Raw genomic sequence first — 19261 nt, 5'->3', positions numbered from 1 at the left:
TATCTTCATCTGCCACATAACTCGCCTTCCTTTAGGTCGATGAATTATACGCATGATACTTTATTTATGAGCTTCCTTAGTTAGTTTATGTTTCCAACTATCACTCACAATGCTTCTAATCGGCCATTAGGCCAATACACTATGTGCATGACTTAGAAGTTTAATTTAATTTGTGAGCTTCTTTAAATATATCCTGTATAAGAATAACTTTTCTTTGGGTCAATTACCCTTAACATGGACATACATCCCTCTAAACTAATACTCCTAATTTCTCCAATAGTTCTCACTTTGACGATAGTATAGATTTGACTAAATAGCAAAAGCAAAGAAGAATACAGGAAAGAAAACTATTGAAAACTGAGCTAAATTCAGTTATCAATTGATCGGTATTAAATACCAATCGATTAACACTCTTTTTAATCAATTAACAATAGGTGGGAATCAATTAACACGCGCGCTAATTGATTATCCACCATTGACAATAGATTAGTAAACAACAATTGATCCACTGATCGATTTTGAAAGCCATTGTTCACGAGTTCATCCACTTTAATCAATTAGTGTAATCGATTGGCGAACACTAATCGATTGACCGATCGATTCAAAAACCTTCTGTGGACAACTCTATGAAATTTAATTGATTGGCTCAATCGATTGGTGAACACTAATAGATTAGCGATCGAACCAATCAATTAGCCGATGGATTTGAAAACTCTATGTGGGTGTCCTGAGATTCTGTGATTAATTAGATCCTTATGGTAATTGATTGATGAACATCAATCGATCACCCAATTGATTTGGAACCTTGCTGTTTGCAAATCAAGTTTTGTAATCGATCAGCACTCATGGTAATCGATTGGTGAACACCAATTGATTATTCAGTTCAATCGATTCATAAATGCCTTGTTTGCGATCCTTGACATCCCAATCGATTGACCCTTATGATAATTGATTGGTAAACACCAATCGATCAACCCAATTGATTTGACAACCCTCTGTTCACGAATTCACAATTGTCAATCGATTGGGGACCCTTCCCCAATCAATTGATATATGAAAATCTGATTTTCTTAAAGTGATTTTCAGTTCAAAAATCCCTAAAATCGCATCGTCAATCATGTTCTTCATGGAAAATGTAAAAAACTCGATTCAAAAGTTAAATCCTAATCTATCCATGTCACATTTAACGTATATGCATCAATTTCGCTCATCATATGAAATTAAATGAATAATTGATGTATAAGTGTCAAATTGTTGAAAAAATAATCCTTACGTCTTAAAAAATGATAATAAGTTAATCATTAGCTCTGATACTAATTGTTAGGAATTGTGATACATTAATAATGAATTAAAGGATGCATCTATAATAGGATCTAGCTATCATAAATCTCTAAAGCAATATTGAAACCGAAACAGTAGCTAGCGAAGAGCTGACCTAAATCCATCGTAAGACTATTGCTTCTTACTGATCACAGGAGATCTTGCAAACACAGTGGATATCTTCAACAGGATTGAGCCGGTCACCCAAGGTCCTTCTCAATCGGAGAAAAGAAGCAAGAGGAAGAGAGCAAGATTTAGCACATTCTAATTGAACTAATCTGTTCCTTTATACACCCGACCCAATCTATGGAGACTATCCACTGTAAAATCATCCCTCATTAATAGTCCATCAATATTAATGAACCGGGTTGTTGGATCTATATATTAAATTCACATCCATTTAATCCAAACCTCCTTTATATTCAATCAAGCATTAGATCACTTAATATTGGGGTTTAGTTTTCTTAATGATAATTAGTTATGTGTATGTTAATCAGGTGTAAGTCTATCTTATGAAGATTAAATTCATCCATGTGGACTTAATTAGATTTAGTCTTCTCATGTGGACTTAATCCTATATAGATGTGCTTTAATAGTTGAGAATATGTTTCATGTAGTCACTGAACAGAAGAGATGTGATCTCTAGTGTCGTTTAACTTCTTCTTGTTGCACATAAGTTAGAGCATAAATATATATCTGCAAATGTTAAACCACGACCAAATTTTCTCTCAGAAACAATTCTCCACATGATAAAATTAATTCCATTCTAGTCTAGAAAATGAAATTTTGGTACTCAAGAAGCCTTATTAGTTGCCATTTGAAATCAAGATTCTGCATTGCAATTTGAGGCAATACTTTGCTAATGAAAATGGCATGTTGCCTTGTTCTCATTACAAGGTTACTGATATGTTTCCATAACATACAAGTTATGTCATATCTTGCTTTCTTCTACATTTAATTTTATCAAATGAGCTTTGCTGATAGGAATGTTCATAATCTGAACAGGTGGGCTTTTGGTGATTCTTAGTGACACTCCCAATCTTAAGATTCTTGGTAACTTACAAGTGAGTCTGACCTTTAATTTCTTGTCCAGCCTTTTGATTATTCTAATGTTGCAAGGAAGCTATCAATTTAAATCATTCAAAATCAGGGTTTTGCAGCTGGCCTTATGTTGAGCATGTCCTTTTTCGACTTGGCACACAATTGTATGAATTCTCTTGGCTTCCTCAAAGGCAACATCTGGGTAACATTACCGTGGAACACCATAAATAGTTTTCATATAATAAAATGACTCTAGTAGGATCTGGTTCAAGTTCCTTCCATACTTTGTCTTTATCTATATGAATGGCTCCTGACTGCTTTTGCAGTTCTATGTAGGTGCTCTGTTCTTTGCTTCTGTTATCAATATCATTCCAGAACCAACTCTTGTTCCAGAGAAGTACAAGGTTTGCATGATCTTTTCCTTATTCTGGATGCGTATAGCTAATTTTCTTTGCATTGACCTGAGTTAATATTGACTTTTTTTCACTGTTTCGGGAGATATAGGAAGAGAGAGATGGATCAGTCAAGGGCATTCTTAGGAAGCATCGCAGACATGTCTTGTTTAGTGGGATAGTAACTGCAATTGGTAAGCATGTTGTTTTACTATGTTTATCAACAGTCTTCTCTTTGTTAATATATCATCTCATTACAAAATGATGAGGTTAATTTTGCCCACGACTAATATTTATAAAGAGTTTCACTAAAAATATTTTTTGTGATTAAGCTATGGATAACGATTATATATGTAATAAAAATATTTTATCATAAAATTTTGTAATTGTTACTTATTTAATGACAATACTATAAATAAATTGTTAATTAGCAATGAAAAATTGCCATTAATGCCATATTTAGTGATGAATTAGTTAACTTACTATAATTAATAACTTTTATTAATTCTGGTAAAAAATTAAGCTGCATGAATTCTAAAACACTAGAATTCATATGTAGAAAATATAAAAATAATAAGATCTAGTTTCATCAATTAAACATGACATAATACATAAACATAAAGATAAAAAATTTGATTGAAGAGCTATTGTCCTTGTCCTAGCGTCATCGGCTTGATCCCTGTGGAAGAAGATGCAACATAAAGAAGAGGAAGGTTTTCCAAGGAGCTCAGGGGGTGATGACATCGAAAAAGCTTTTTGTCGATGGGAAACAAGAAATTAGGTCAAGATTCACCTAAATCCTCAGGGACCTCCCTTTTATATAGGAATTCAATTCGTTATCAGCCCATAGATGGTAGCATATTGGGCTAAAAGATTCTACACATTGAACTCACATCTAATAACTCAAAACTTAATAAATATAAGTTAGATCATTTTAAGGGGTTTGGATTGTATTCAAATACTCCACTTATAAATAAGCTCACCTAATAGGGATAATAAAATTCAATAATCTCCCACTTGGACTACATGTGAGTTTTATGTGAAATACAAATAAAATTTTAGTTGATATCAAACTTTATGGGTACAAGATACTCCTGTAAATAATCTGGTCTATTAACTTCATTGGTAAGGACTAAAGAGCTAGGTTATAACTTTTGTATATGATAGTAACAAGTTCCAACATTAATCACAATACCAATGTCATTAACGACATAAATTAAGATGCGGATGTATAGTGTAGAAATTATATGAAATGTGATCAATACATGTCAATTTTCAATTGGTCCTAAGGTGACCTCAAAAGAAGTTAGATCATATATGTAAATATTTTATACTAAACTGTAATAGTAAATGATGATCCAAACTTTATGATTCCAAAAGTAATCTATATCACATTTACAAATACTAAATGCTAAATAGTAATAGTAAATCATGATATTGTAATTCAGAATATCCAAAAAAACAAAAAAAAATCATGAATATTTTGAACTTTAAGTATGTACAATAATCAAAACAAAAAATGTTTGTCTTTATTATCAAATATAGAATAATAAAATAAATACATACTCTCGCTAGATAAGTTCTTCTTCCATAAGAAGGACTCCCTTATCCACAACATGTGCATGAAACACTTTAGGTACTAAACCTTTGGTGAGTGGATTGGCCAATATGGAATATATACTAATATGCTCTATCATGACTTGACGACTCTGAACTTTTTATTTAATCGTTAAAAATTTGATATCAATGTGCTTAGATTTCGACAAACTTCAATTATTCTTGGTATAAAGTTTTATGACTTTATTATCATAGTAGATCCTCAATGGCTTGTTAATGTCATCAACGATCTATAATGTTGTGATGAAGTTCTGCAACCAAATCCCATGATTAGATGTTTCGTAGCATGCTACCAACTCTGCTTCCATAGTAGAAGTGGCTATTAGCGTATGCTTGACATTCTTCTAAGATAGAGCCCCTCCAACAAGTCAATTTTTAATTGGCTTCAAAATGCGTGAGCATCCAGAAAAATTAGAGTCAAAATATCCAATCACCTCCAGGTGATCTGGCCTCCGATACATGAGCATGTGTCCTTTAGTTCTTTGCAAATACTATATCACTCTCTTAACCATTTTTCAGTGCGACAATCTATGGTTACTAACATATTTACCTAACATCCTTACTATAAATGCTATATTTAGTCGAGTACAAACTTGTGCATATATGAGACTTCTCATTGCTAATGCATATGAGAATTGTTCTATCTCCTTTATTCTAAGTTCCAACCGTGGACACTACTGCAGGCTGAATTTGTTACCTCTTGAAATAAGTTTGTCACCAGGTGTATAGTTTTGAATATCATACCTTATAAGTACCTTTTCAATGTAAGTCTGTTGTGAAAGTATAAGAATATTTCTTGAACAATAATGACATGTTTGAATGCCTAAAACAAAATATACTTCACTAAGATATTTAATTTCAAAATTACTTGATAGAAATGACTTGGTTTCATACAGCAAACCCTTATTATTGTTTGTAAATAATATATCATCCATGTACAAAACAAGTATAATAAACATGCTTCCACTGAACTTGACATATATGCATTGATCAATGAGACTGTTTAAATCCAAATGAGGTAACTACTTGATCAAATTTTCGGTATCATTAACGGGATGCTTGTTTAAACAATAAATGGACTTCTTTAATCTACATACTATGTGCTTTGAGTCCTTGGAGTCAAAATTCTCTTGTTGTGACATATATATAGACTCCTCTATGTCTCCATTGAGGAATGCAGTCTTTACATCCATTTGATATAGATTCAAATTATAATAAGCTTCAAGTGTCATGATTATCCTAAGGGAGTTTTTCGTCGACACAGGTGTGAATGTTTCCTTATAATCAATGCCTTCTTTCTGAGTGAATCTCTTGGTAACAAGACGAGCTTTATACTTTTTGATATTGCCGCTTGAATCCCTCTTGATTTTAAATATCCATTTATAACTAATGGACTTCTTACATTCAGGCAATTTTAGGAGTTCCTAAATGTCATTATCTGCCAAAGACTTCAACTCTTCTTACATGATATTAATCCACCATTCAGGGTTATAACATTGTTTGACCTCTTGGAAATATGTCGGATCGCTTTCTAATCTTATATCAAAATCATGCTCTTAGAGATAAACATAATCATGAGAATTCATAGTTCTTCGTTCTGTCACGCCTCGGGGGAGTCCTTGTCCGAAGAAATTTCGACAGCACCTCCCCTGTACGACTGACAATCTGAATCATTTCTACATGCACAATATACCTCAGCCATAGACGGCTGGAATAAACACACAACCACGCAGTTTATATGCAGCCTACTCGGCTGATACAATAAAAATACCACCACGCATTTGTATGTAAAACTAACAGCCCACTCGGCTGTACCAGAATCAAACACAGCGAAAATACAACGGACACACAAACAAACTAAAATAAACGACTGCTAGCCGGCTAGGCTTACACAACCAACAAACAATACAAAATACCACGTACAACAACAACACTCCAGAAACAAAACCAGAGCACAAAGCTAAATACACTGACAAATAAATCAAATAAAACATAAAGGGAAACTGTAAATCTTCTGATGTGATGTGGGGACCGGCAAACAGGATACTCCAAGCGACTCCATAACGACCTAGTACCTGAAAAAAATAGTGTCCACGGGGGTGAGTTCAACAACTCAGCAGATACCAGTTGACATGTATAATAAGCTATAACAGACAATAATAACTATAGAGTACAGTCTCCTGGACAAAAGCTGGAAATGCACAATAGAAAAGGCTGAAGAGAACTGTACTCACCAGGGCCTCCTATCAGAATAATCAGGTCGTCAGACCGAGAGTATCATAAATCCTATATGCATGTCAAACATATGCATCCATCCAAATCAAGCATATAAATGCAACAAACACAATCAGTAAATGCATAAATGCATATGATGTCAATGACATGGTCACCCATAACGCCAGTCAGCCATCTCACACACAATGGTGAGACCAAGTGGGTAGGGCTGTGACAACCGTGCACTCTGACGTCACTACTCCTGATGAGTGACCGAGTATACGAGATGCTGTCGGAGTACACCTATCCTCCTACCCCAAATCATAAATGGGGGAGCTCAATGCTCTCATCTCCCGGTACACGATGACGGGGAGGAAATCTCTGCCAGCTACCACGCTGTGTCACACTACCCATGAGCGGACCAACGGAGTCAAACAGAGTCCAACCGCCTACCGGCCACCACACTGCTACACTAAACCAGCAGAGCCAAACAGAGCAGAACTATCTGTCGGCTACCATGCTGAGTCACTAGACCAACGGAGCCAAACAGCAGAACTGTCACACACCTGTCTGATATACCACTAACCCATGAGTGGTGGTGTGTACGGATACATGTAACTGGCAATGTGCTCGACAATAATGGAGCAGACTATCGCGCAGCATGCAATCATGCGAGATAATGCATGACACTATGCATGGAAATAACCTGATCAACATAACAATATCCATATATATAAAATATGTACCGTAGTATCGATGGTCAAATCTGAAGACCTAAGGTACACAGGTCAGATAGGATATAAAAAACTAGGTCCTGAGCATAATGAGGCATGGTATGTCACTACCATATGAGCATATATAAAATCATGTGGGTACTAACAATAAATGCATAACAGGTGAGCAAACAAGCATGTAACAGGTATCCGGTAGTGAGATATCGAAATAAGAACGAACATAATTATTACTAAAGGCTATATAACCTACTAAACATATCAACATGACATTATCAAAGATAAATCAAGGTATCCGCCTTCATTGCGAAAATCGTGCCAATACACTTCCCACATCGAGGCGCTTGTCTCAAATCAACTTCCTGCATAACCATATAATATACAGTTTAGCTAGTTACATAAGCGACAACTAGCTAAACCCAAAGATTCAAACCCATAGATAAAACCCTAATCGAAATGATTAATCTCAATTATGTCCTTCTCAAGAATAGATTTATACATAAATCATCTCTAATCCAAAATCAAATCACAACAGATTTCCAATCCAATTTGGAAAATGATCCATCCATCACAACCAAGAAATCAGATCTCCCTTAATCGTATAATATGTACAACCCACCCAATCTGTAATCAAATAACCAATCTACTACCAAATGGAACAAACACTCAAATAATCAACCACTGATCAGATCTTATCTCAATATAATCTATCATGTATCAATTAATCCTCAATTAACACATCCACGATCAATCACCACTAAACCAATTAAATGTAGAAATGAATTTAACTCCAAAACTTACCCAAATTTGAATGCTCCTTTGTAGGCTCACAACCGAAGAAAACCTGCCATTGGTAAACAATGGCTGGAGCTAGGAGAAACTGCTGCTAGAAAAACTGTAATAGGATCAACAATGGTCGGCCAAATAACTCCACAAACATCCCTAACAGAATAATAGAATTTAAATGACTATAAACCTTACCTAAATCTGAATGTCTCAGATGTTAAACCACTGCTGGAGAAAAAGACAATCCAACTATCCCTCAAATCTAGCAGCCAAAAGCCCTAACTGAGTCCACTGATTTCCCTCAGATGGAATCCAAATGCGTCTGTGGTGGTGAACTAGGGCAGAGGGCACTAGGCATCGGGAGGTGACTGCAGTAGGTGGTAGTGGATTGATCAGTGGCGCATTCGACAGTTATAGACCCAATCTAGGGCACACTGGAGAGATCTGGTGGTTGATGTTGCTCTGTTCGACGGCAGCAGCCTGGTGAGGATGGCTAGCGATGGAGTAGCCCCCGATTGCAGGCGCCGAAACAATATGCAAGAGCTGTGACGATGCTGACTGCATCTAGGGCAGAGAAGCTTGGGTTGGTTGCGCGGGAGAGAAGGGAGGATTGGCGAATCCAACTAGGGCAGGGGGAAGAGCTCAAACCCTCGGTGGCCGACGATCGGTTAGCGCCGAGGTATGCTTCGGGTGGTGGTGCGATGAAGCGAAGAGGAAACCAGCGGCTGGCGACCGGTGTTGGCCGTAGCAATCGGGGCGGTGCGAGGGAAAGGGAAAGTCGGCGCTGCTTGGCCGGAAGAGAGGAAGAGACGCGGAAGCAGAAGCTTGGCCGACGTCGATCAGAGAGGAAGGGAAAGGAAGAACCGTCGCGTGCGGCACCGGTTAAGAAAGGGAGGAGACGACGTCGCATGGGTTAGGGCACGGGAATAAGAGGAAAAGAAAAGGGGATATAAAACTTTTCCTCGTTAAAATGGGGTAGCCTAAACAGGTTTTCCCGGGTCCCGTTTTTATCCCCGTAAACTCGTCCATATAGTCTCCGAAAAATTCTTGAAAAATTTCCAAATATTCCAGAAAATTTTTCTTATCATTATCTGTCCTTTTCCGGTATTTTACATTCTCCCCCACTAATAAAAATTTGGTCCCCAAATTTCGTTATCTACCATCAGCAAATACTAATAACAGGTAAAGAGTACAAAATGCTTAACGGTAAATTAAATCACATACCTCAAATCAAAAAATGGGGATATCGAGCTCGGATCGTATCCTCGATCTCCCAAGTAGCCTCCTCGTCCGAATGATGCTGCCATCCAACTTTTACCAGCCGAATAGTCTTGTTCCGCAACTGATGCTCTTTCCGGTCCAAAATCCGTACCAAAATCTCCTCATAAGTGACGTCAGGCTGAACGGGAACTAAGACATCTGTCTGCACATGTGTCGGGTCGGGAACGTATCTCCTTAGCATAGATACGTGGAATACATCGTGAACACCTGCCAGGGACGGTGGTTGTGTCAGACGGTAAGCTACCGCTCCCATCCTCTCCAGGATCTGGAAAGGGCCAATGTATCGCGGAACTAGCTTACCTCTGAGGCCAAATCTCTTCACCCCTTTCGTGGTGAAACTCGCAGAATTACATGGTCGCCAATGGAGAACTCTAAGAGTCTCCGACTCCGATCAGCATAACCCTTTTGGCAGTCCTGTGCCTCTGACATCCTCCGTCTGATAGTACGGACAAACTCTGCCTCCAGCTGAGCTCTATAAGATCCCAACAGCTGGGCCTCCCTAACCTCGTCCCAGAGGGTGGGTGTCCGAATAAGGCCTATCATACAACACTTCAAACGGTGTCATCTGGATAACCGAATGAAAGCTGTTGTTGTAAGCGAACTCTATCAACGACAAATGGTCCTCCCAACTGCCTCCAAAATCTAATACACAAGACCTCAGCAAGTCCTCTAGAGTCTGAATGGTCCGCTCTAACTGTCCATCTGTAGGCGGATGGAAAGTTGTACTGAAACAGAGCTGAGTGCCCAAGGCCTGCTGCAGACTCTGCCAGAAACGAGACGTGAACCGAGGGTCTCTGTCTGAATAATAGTCAACGGGACACCATGTAATCTGATAATCTCCCAGCAATACAAATTTATCAATCGATCCAGGGAATCCGTCTTCCGGATCGCTAAGAAGTGCGCCGATTTGGTTAATCGATCAAACATTACCCAAATCGCGTCATGGGCTCGTCATGTCCTCGGCAAACCCACCACAAAGTCCATGGTAATGTGTTCCCATTTCCACTTAGGAATAGGAATCCTCTGTAGAAATCCGACAGATCTCTGGCGCTCAACCTTCACCTGCTGACAGACAAAACATCTAGCTACGCATTCTGCGATGTCTTTCTTCATGTCGTTCTACTGACAGGAACGCCTCAAATCTCGATACATGCAAGTCCTGCCTGGTGGATCGTAAATCGAGAGCGATGAGCCTCCTGAAGTAGTTCCTGTAAGACCGGGTGAGACTGAGGTACGCATTATCTGCCTCGTAAGTATATAATACCCTCCTTGTCTCGTGTGAACTCGGTCTGCTGCCCGGAAACTATCTGGCTGCCAATAAAAATACAAATGCTGATCACCAGCCTGGGCCTCTCGGATCCTCATCCTGATCGACGACTGAGCAACCATGGTAACCAGAAGACCCTGCTCTGTCTGTCCCTGCTCCTCAAGGTCTAATTCAGAGAAGCCCTGAATCAAATCTGTGACCATAACTCGGTGGTAAGCTAGAGTCCCTCTGGATTTCTTGCTGAGTGCATCAGCAACCACATTAGCTTTCCCCGGGTGTTAGCTAATGGTGTTATCATAACTCTTCAGGAACTTCATCCATTTCCTCTGTCGAAAATTAAGTTTCTTCTGGATGAAAATATATTTGAGACTCTATAATCCGTGAGAATCTCAAAGGTAATGTTGTATAAATAATGTCGCCAAAGCTTCAGAGCAAAGATGATGGCAGCTAGCTCCAGATCATAAACTGGGTAGTTCTTCTCATGCTCCTTCCACTATCGAGAAGCAGAAGACTACCCTGCCGTGCTGTATCAAACAACGCCCAAACCCTGTAGAGATGCGTCGATATAGAGCACGAATCCGTCCTCTCCAGAAGGTAAAACCAAAATCGGAGCCGACACTAGTCTCCGCTTCAGCTCCTGGAAACTAGTCTCGCAATCCTCAGTCCAAGTGAACTTCATGCCTTTCCTGGTTAGGCGTGTAAGTGGCATAGCAATCCGAGAGAAACCCTCAACGTATCTCCGGAAATATCGAGCCAAACAAAGGAAGTTGCGAGCCTCCTCTATAGACTCCGTCTACTCCCAACGGTAACAACTTCTATCTCCTGTGGAACCACGGTATACTTCTACTGGTGACCGTGTGTCTCAAACATCTCACAGAAGACAACCAAATACGCACTACTGATCTTCACATATAAATGTTCTCGTCGAAACATCTCTAGAACTATGTGAAGATGGTGTACGTGACTCACCTCGGATCTGAAATAGATCACAACATTGTCAACAAAGACAATGGAAATCGATCCAACATCCTAGGAATACCAAATTCATCGAGTCCCTGAAAACATCTAAGGCTCCGCAAGCCCTAATGGTAAAACCAAGACATAATGTCCGTATTACAGACATTTCTAACCATAAGATCCTCGATAACATATCAGGAATCTGATCACCAACGATATAAATCACCAAAGAATAGCTCCTCCAGTGTGAGAGCAACGCTCCATCACACGAAATACCACATATGTGGGAGCAACACTCTACCACAAGAAATCCTCCATTTGTGGGAGCAACGCTCCACCACATAAAATCCGAAATATGTATCTACAATAAATATGGGAGAAATGCTCCACTACAAGCAATCTAAAATATGTGGGAACAATGCTCTACCATAAGCAATCCATAATATATAGGAGCACGCTCCACCAAAACATTCCATAAGTGAACAAGACCTCAAACTATCCAACAAAAGACTGCACGAGATCACTCAACCACATATCACTGTGGAAGCCAGGGGTATCACAACCCAATAAGCAAATCAAATCCATCGTCAACTCCATCAACATCGTAGTGGGTCCCCCACTAATAAAAGAATTAGTTGACAGAGCAATACCACAATGACATAGTGTAGACACTGCATATAAGTAGAATCATCATAACGCTACCAACAATACACCTGGCACACGTGCACACACAACATAGGTATGATCAACATAATTCTCCAATTAGTACACACCAAACATACTCATAACATAGGTAAAAATCAGTGTGATACCTCCAACATTACATGCGAACCCGTGTGCATAAATCATCATATGTATAATCGACAATACACCTCAAACAACACTCACATGACATATATACACCTATGCCAAGAGTATAATCAACGTAATACTTTCAACAAATCATAATCGACACGAGTGTACACACAGAACAAATATAATGAACAAGATACCTCGAATATTACACCGAACACATCTGCACATATCACAACATAGATTTAATCGACAAAATACCTCCAATAAACCAATCAGACCACTCGGGTATAATCTACTAGAAACCCACAACAATCATAATCTGAAAAAGTATATACCCACTACATGCAATTAGACCGCCCATCATAACACTCCTACAACACATAATAATCATATGTACACACCACATAGATATGCAGAATCAGAATATTTAATCCAATCAACCTGACATTCCCTATGCTACTTTCTAAATTATCCAACTGGGTACATACAGTCTACAATGAAAGTCCACATGGAATAGGATACATCGATCCTCTATAGATTAACCAAACCGACAACGGTATATGGCTAATTCAGTCTTTCCCCACGTCAGTACAAGCCATGTACTCAATGTGCTCAAGATATCTAACTAAGCACGAATAACCCAAAGATCAACATCTCTATAAAATAGAGTAAGTCGATCCCCTGCTGATCGGACCAACCCAAAATGAATCAGTCATCGACTATCTAAATCTAACAAATGTACTTAATCCTCCGCAATCACAAAGGTATATCGATCTACGACTACCCAAGTCGATAAACGTAAATCAGTCTTCTACTGACCGATTTAACAAGAGTAAATCAATATTTACTGATGCAATTAACTAAGATAAAATGATATACTACTGGCTAGGTCAACATGAAGATATAGATACTATCTACTACTCAGCTAATAATAGTAGAGGCTGGTACGTGCCTCAATCTGCTAACCAACTAGTAGTAACAGAAGCTAAAACTACTGGTGTATGATATGAAAAATTACCAGAAACTGTAATCCTTGATCTCTAATAGGGTTGATTATCATCAGTGGCTAACCCATCACATGTAATATGGCTACAACATCAGACAGATACCAGATACAAAGTGCTATTACATGTCATAACTATCACAGTCAACAATGTATACACCGACAGAAAGGTAGGATAACGGTATACCAACATACCTCCTATAGCTTGGAGATGTCCTGCCGCTGCCAGGTCCCAAAACCCGAAAAGTCACATCGAGAAGATTAAAACACGAAATCTGAAATACGAGAAATAAGACTCGTAAACCGAGCTCTGATACCAATAAATTGGTATTAGATAAATCTCGAAAATCTAGAACACATAGCAAGTATCGTATACCTGCTGTGATACCACTAAATTATCATGTCCCTGGGGAGTCCTTGTCCGAAGAAATTTCGGCAGCACCTCCCCTGTACGGCTGACAATTTGAATCATTTCTACATGCACAATATACCTCAGCCACAGACGGCTGGAATAAACACACAACCACGCAGTTTATATGCAGCCTACTCGGCTGATATAATAAAAACACCACCACGCATTTGTATGTAAAACTAACAGCCCACTCGGCTGTACTAGAATCAAACACAGCGAAAATACAACGGACACACAAACAAACTAAAATAAATGACTGCTAGCCGGCTAGGCTTACACAACCAACAAATAATACAAAATACCACGTACAACAACAACACTCCAGAAACAAAATCGGAGCACAAAGCTAAATACACTGACACATAAATCAAATAAAACATAAAGGGAAACTGTAAATCTTCTGATGTGATGTGAGGACCGGCAAACATGATACTCCAAGCGACTTCATAACGACCTGGTACCTGAAAAAAATAGTGTCCACGGGGGTGAGTTCAACAACTCAGCAGATACCAGTTGACATGTATAGTAAGCTATAACAGACAGTAATAATTATGGAGTACAGTCTCCTGGACAAAAGCTGGAAATGCACAATAGAAAAGGCTGAAGAGAACTATACTCACCAAGGCCTCCTATCAGAATAATTAGGTCGTCAGACCGAGAGTATCATAAATCCTGTATGCATGTCAAACATATGCATCCATCCAAATGCAACATATAAATACAACAAACACAATCAGTAAATGCATAAATGCATATGATGTCAATGACATGGTCACGCCTGACGCCAGTCAGCCATCTCACACACAATGGTGAGACCGAGTGGGTAGGGCTGTGACAACCGTGCACTCTGACGTCACTGCTCCTGATGAGTGACCGAGTAGATGGGATGCTGTCGGAGTACACCTATCCTCCTATCCCAAATCATAATGGGGGAGCTCAATGCTCTCATCTCCCGGTACATGATGACGGGGAGGAAATCTCTGCCGGCTACCATGCTGCGTCACACTACCCATGAGCGGACCAACGGAGTCAAACAGAGTCCAACCGCCTGCCGACTACCACGCTGCTACACTAAACCAAATGTCTGCCGGCTACCACGCTGAGTCACCAGACCAACGGAGCCAAACAACAGAACTGTCACACACCTGTCTGATATACCACTAACCCATGAGTGATGGTATATACGGATACATGTAACTGGCGATGTGCTCGACAATAATGGAGCAGACTATGGCGCAGCATGCAATCATGCGAGATGATGCATGCCACTAAGCATGGAAATAACCTGATCAGCATAACAATATCCATATATATAAAATATGTACCGTAGTATCGATGGTCAAATCTGAAGACCTAAGGTACACAGGTCAAGTAGGATATAAAAACCTAGGTCCTGAGCATAATGAGGCATGGTATGTCATACCATATGAGCATATATAAAATCATGTGGGTACTAACAATAAATGCATAACAGGTGAGCAAACAAGCATGTAACAGGTATCCGGTAGTGACATATCGAAATAAGAACGAACATAATTATTACTAAAGGCTATAACCTGCTAAACATATCAACATGACATTATCAAAGATAAGTCAAGGTACCCGCCTTCATTGCGAAAACCGTGCCAATACACTTCCCACATCGAGGCGCTTGTCTCAAATCAACTTCCTGCATAACCATATAATATACAGTTTAGCTAGTTACATAAGCGACAACTAGCTAAACCCAAAGATTCAAACCCATAGATAAAACCCTAATCGAAATGATTAATCTCAATTATGTCCTTCTCAAGATTAGATTTATACATAAATCATCTCTAATCCAAAATCAAATCACAACAGATTTCCAATCCAATTTGGAAAATGATCCATCCATCACAACCAAGAAATCAGATCTCCCTTAATCATATAATATGTACAACCCACCCAATCTATAATCAAATAACCAATCTACTACCAAATGGAACAAACACTCAAATAATCAACCACTGATCAGATCTTATCTCAATACAATCTATCATGTATCAATTAATCCTCAATTAACACATCCATGATCAATCACCACTAAACCAATTAAATGTAGAAATGAATTTAACTCCAAAACTTACCCAAATTTGGATGCTCCTTTGTAGGCTCACAACCGAAGAAAACCTGCCATTGGTAAACAATGGCTGGAGCTAGGAGAAACTGCTGCTAGAAAAACTGTAATAGGATCAACAATGGTCGGCCAAATAACTCCACAAACATCTCTAACAGAATAATAGATTTTAAATGAATATAAACCTTACCTAAATCTGAATGTCTCAGCTGCTGAACAACTGTTGGAGAAAAAGACAATCCAACTATCCCTCAAATCTAGCAGCCAAAAGCCCTAACTGAGTCCACTGATTTCCCTCAGATGGAATCCAAATGCGTCTGTGGTGGTGAACTAGGGCAGAGGGCACTAGGCATCGGGAGGTGACTGCAGTAGGTGGTAGTGGATCGATCAGTGGCGCATTCGACAGCTATAGACCCAATCCAGGGCACACCGGAGAGATCTGGTGGTTGACGTTGCTCTGTTTGACGGCGGCAGCCTGGTGAGGATGGTCGACGATCGAGTAGCCCCCGATTGCAGGCGCCGGAACCATATGCAAGAGCTGCGACGATGTTGACCGCATCTAGGGCAGAGAAGCTTGGGTTGGTTGCGCGGGAGAGAAGGGAGGATTGGCGAATCCAACTAGGGCAGGGGGAAGAGCTCAAACCCCCGGTGGTCAACGATCGGTTAGCGCCGAGGTATGCTTAGGGTGGTGGCGCGAAGAAGCGAAGAGGAAACCAGCGGCTGGCGACCGGTGTTGGCCGTAGCAACCGGGGCGGTGTGAGGGAAAGGGAAAGTTGGCGCTGCTCGGCCGGAAGAGAGGAAGAGACGCGGAAGTAGAAGCTTGGCCGGCGTCGATCGGAGAGGAAGGGAAAGGAAGAACCGTCGCGTGCGGCGCCGGTTAAGAAAGGGAGGAGACGGCGTCGCATGGGTTAGGGCACGGGAATAAGAGGAAAAGAAAAGGAGATATAAAACTTTTCCTCGTTAAAATGGGGTAGCCTAAATAGGTTTTCCCGGGCCCCGTTTTTATCCCCGTAAACTCGTCCATACGGTCTCCGAAAAATTCTCAAAAAATTTCCAAAAATTCCGGAAAATTTTCCTTATCATTATCTGCCCTTTTCTGGTATTTTACACATTCACTTATGGATCACCTTAAAGACACTTGTGTTTGAGGTGGTTAGGTACTTGCTCATCAATATAAGTCAATACCTCAATTTCAATGGTTGGCTCCTCTAATTGCATTGGAGATGTCATGAAAATATTTTAGTTCACTACGCTCACTAGATGTGAAATATTCATAATATGTGGTATGGTAACATACGCAACTAATCACACTAGTAGTGATCACAAGAGGATCACCAAATATTTTTTTCAAAAGATATTTTCCTTCACTCTCACTGTCCTCAATAAATTTTACATTTTTTATTTTGAATGATCTATTAGAGGGATCATAAAATTTATACCCCCTTGATTTCACAAAGTAACCTATAAAATTACAACTAACAGTTCTTAAATCTAGTTTCCTTTCATTGGGCTTGTAAGGCCTAGCCTAAGTTGGACAACAGTAGACATGTAAATGTCTAATGCTAGGTCGTCTATCCATCCACATCTCAAATGAGATTTTAGTTACTGTCTTACTAGATACTCTATTGAGTAGTTAAACTACAGTTTTGAGTACCTCAACCTATAAAAACTCCGATAGAGAAGTGAATACCAACATACTTCTCACCATGTCTTTAAAGGTTTGATTGTGATGCTCATTTACACCTTTCTAACTAGGTATACTAGACATGGTATATTATGGCATAATCCCATACTCAACTAGGTAGTTCGCAAAAGGTCATAGACGTTGTTCAATTAATCCATCATATCGACCATAATATTCACCTTCATGGGCAGATCGGACAACTTTAATTTGCTTACCTAGTCAAAGTTCAACTTTTGCTTTAAAAATTTTAAACATGTCCAAAGATTGCAACTTCTCATAAATAAGGTACATATATCTAAATATGGAATAATCATCTATGAAGCTAATAAAATATGTGTGTCAATTCCAAAATACCTTAGGGAATAGTTCACAAATGTCCATATGTATTAGCTCCAAAATGTCACTACAATGGCTAACCCCATTGTTCCTTTTGTTAGTGATCTTGCCCTTAAGATACTCTATGCAGACATCAAAGTCTGACATGTCAAGGGAATTAAAAATTTCATGTGATATTAATCTTTCTAGGCATTGTTTGGATATATGTTCTAAATGTTGGTGCAACCTTAGGTCAAGGTTGACCTGGTTGACCTGACTCGAGTTGACCTGACTCGAGTTGACCTGACTCGAGTTGTATTTTGATGTTTGACGAGAATAGAAAAGTTCTATTCTGATATTTGACGAGAGTAGAAAAGTTATATTCTGATGTTTGACAGAATACAAACTTGGGAGTTTGTGGGTGCAATCTTTGGTCAAGGTTGACCTGGTTGACCCGAGGTGAGTCGATCTGATTCAGGAAATCCTGGTGAGTGAAGCCAGGCAGTTGGAAAGTTCTGGTGAGTGAAGCCAGGCAAGGGAAAGTCCTGGTGAGTGAAGCCAGGCAGTTGGAAAGTTCTGGTGAGTGAAGCCAGGCAAGGGAAATCCAGATAGGTCAAGGTTGACCAGACATCTGGTGAAAAGTCCAAGCAGGGAGCTTGGCACGAGAAAAGTCCAAGTATGGAGACTTGGCACGGAAAAGTCCAAGCAGGGAGCTTGGCACGGGAAAAGTCCAAGTATGGAAACTTGGCATGGGAAGTCGGAGAGGGCTTGGTAGCTCGTTCTCCGGACTAGGTCAGAGAGGGCTCGGTAGCTCGTTCTCTGGACCGGACGAAGTCGGAGAGGGCTCGACAGCTCGTTCTCCGACTAGGTCGAGAGGGTTCGGTAGCTTGTTCTCCGGACGAATCGGAGAGGGCTCGGCAGCTCGTTCTCGGACTAGGTCGAGAGGGCTCGATGCTCGTTCTCGACCGACGGCCCGAGAGGGATCGGCACTCGTTCTCGGACTAGGTCGAGAGGGCTCGATGGCTCGTTCTGACCGGACGAAGTCGGAGAGGGCTCGGCGGCTCATTCTCCGGACTAGGTCGAGAGGGCTCGGTAGCTCGTTCTCGGGACCGGAGGAAGTTGGAGAGGACTCTAGCCCGGATCGGTCTGGGGACCGATCCAGAGGGGTCTTGATCGGTCCGGTGACCGATCGGGAATAAGCAACGATGAATTACTTGATCGGTCTAGTGACCGATCAGTAATCATACAGAAGCGAAGAAGATCGGGAGAAGAAAGAGGGGGATCGGTCTGTGGACCGGTCCACCTGAGTCCTGATCGGTCCACAGACCGATCAGAGAGTTGGGCAACT

General features: G+C 40.1%; 1 protein-coding gene across 1 annotated transcript in view; it reads left to right on the top strand.

Moving 5' to 3' along the window:
• The window catches only part of LOC122056603 (zinc transporter ZTP29-like), a 49590-nt gene that overhangs the window by 16610 nt on the left and 13719 nt on the right, over nt 1-19261 (top strand). Inside the window, exons 2-5 of the mRNA XM_042618667.1 lie at nt 2326-2384; nt 2471-2563; nt 2688-2765; nt 2866-2947. Of these exons, the coding sequence (XP_042474601.1) occupies nt 2326-2384; nt 2471-2563; nt 2688-2765; nt 2866-2947 (312 nt within the window). The remainder of the gene's footprint in view (nt 1-2325; nt 2385-2470; nt 2564-2687; nt 2766-2865; nt 2948-19261) is intronic.

This window comes from Zingiber officinale, chromosome 1B (genome assembly GCF_018446385.1).
Source record: "Zingiber officinale cultivar Zhangliang chromosome 1B, Zo_v1.1, whole genome shotgun sequence".
Lineage (NCBI taxonomy): Eukaryota > Viridiplantae > Streptophyta > Magnoliopsida > Zingiberales > Zingiberaceae > Zingiber > Zingiber officinale.
The sequence above is the reverse complement of the archived record's forward strand: the minus strand, read 5'-3'. Positions and strand labels throughout refer to the sequence as shown.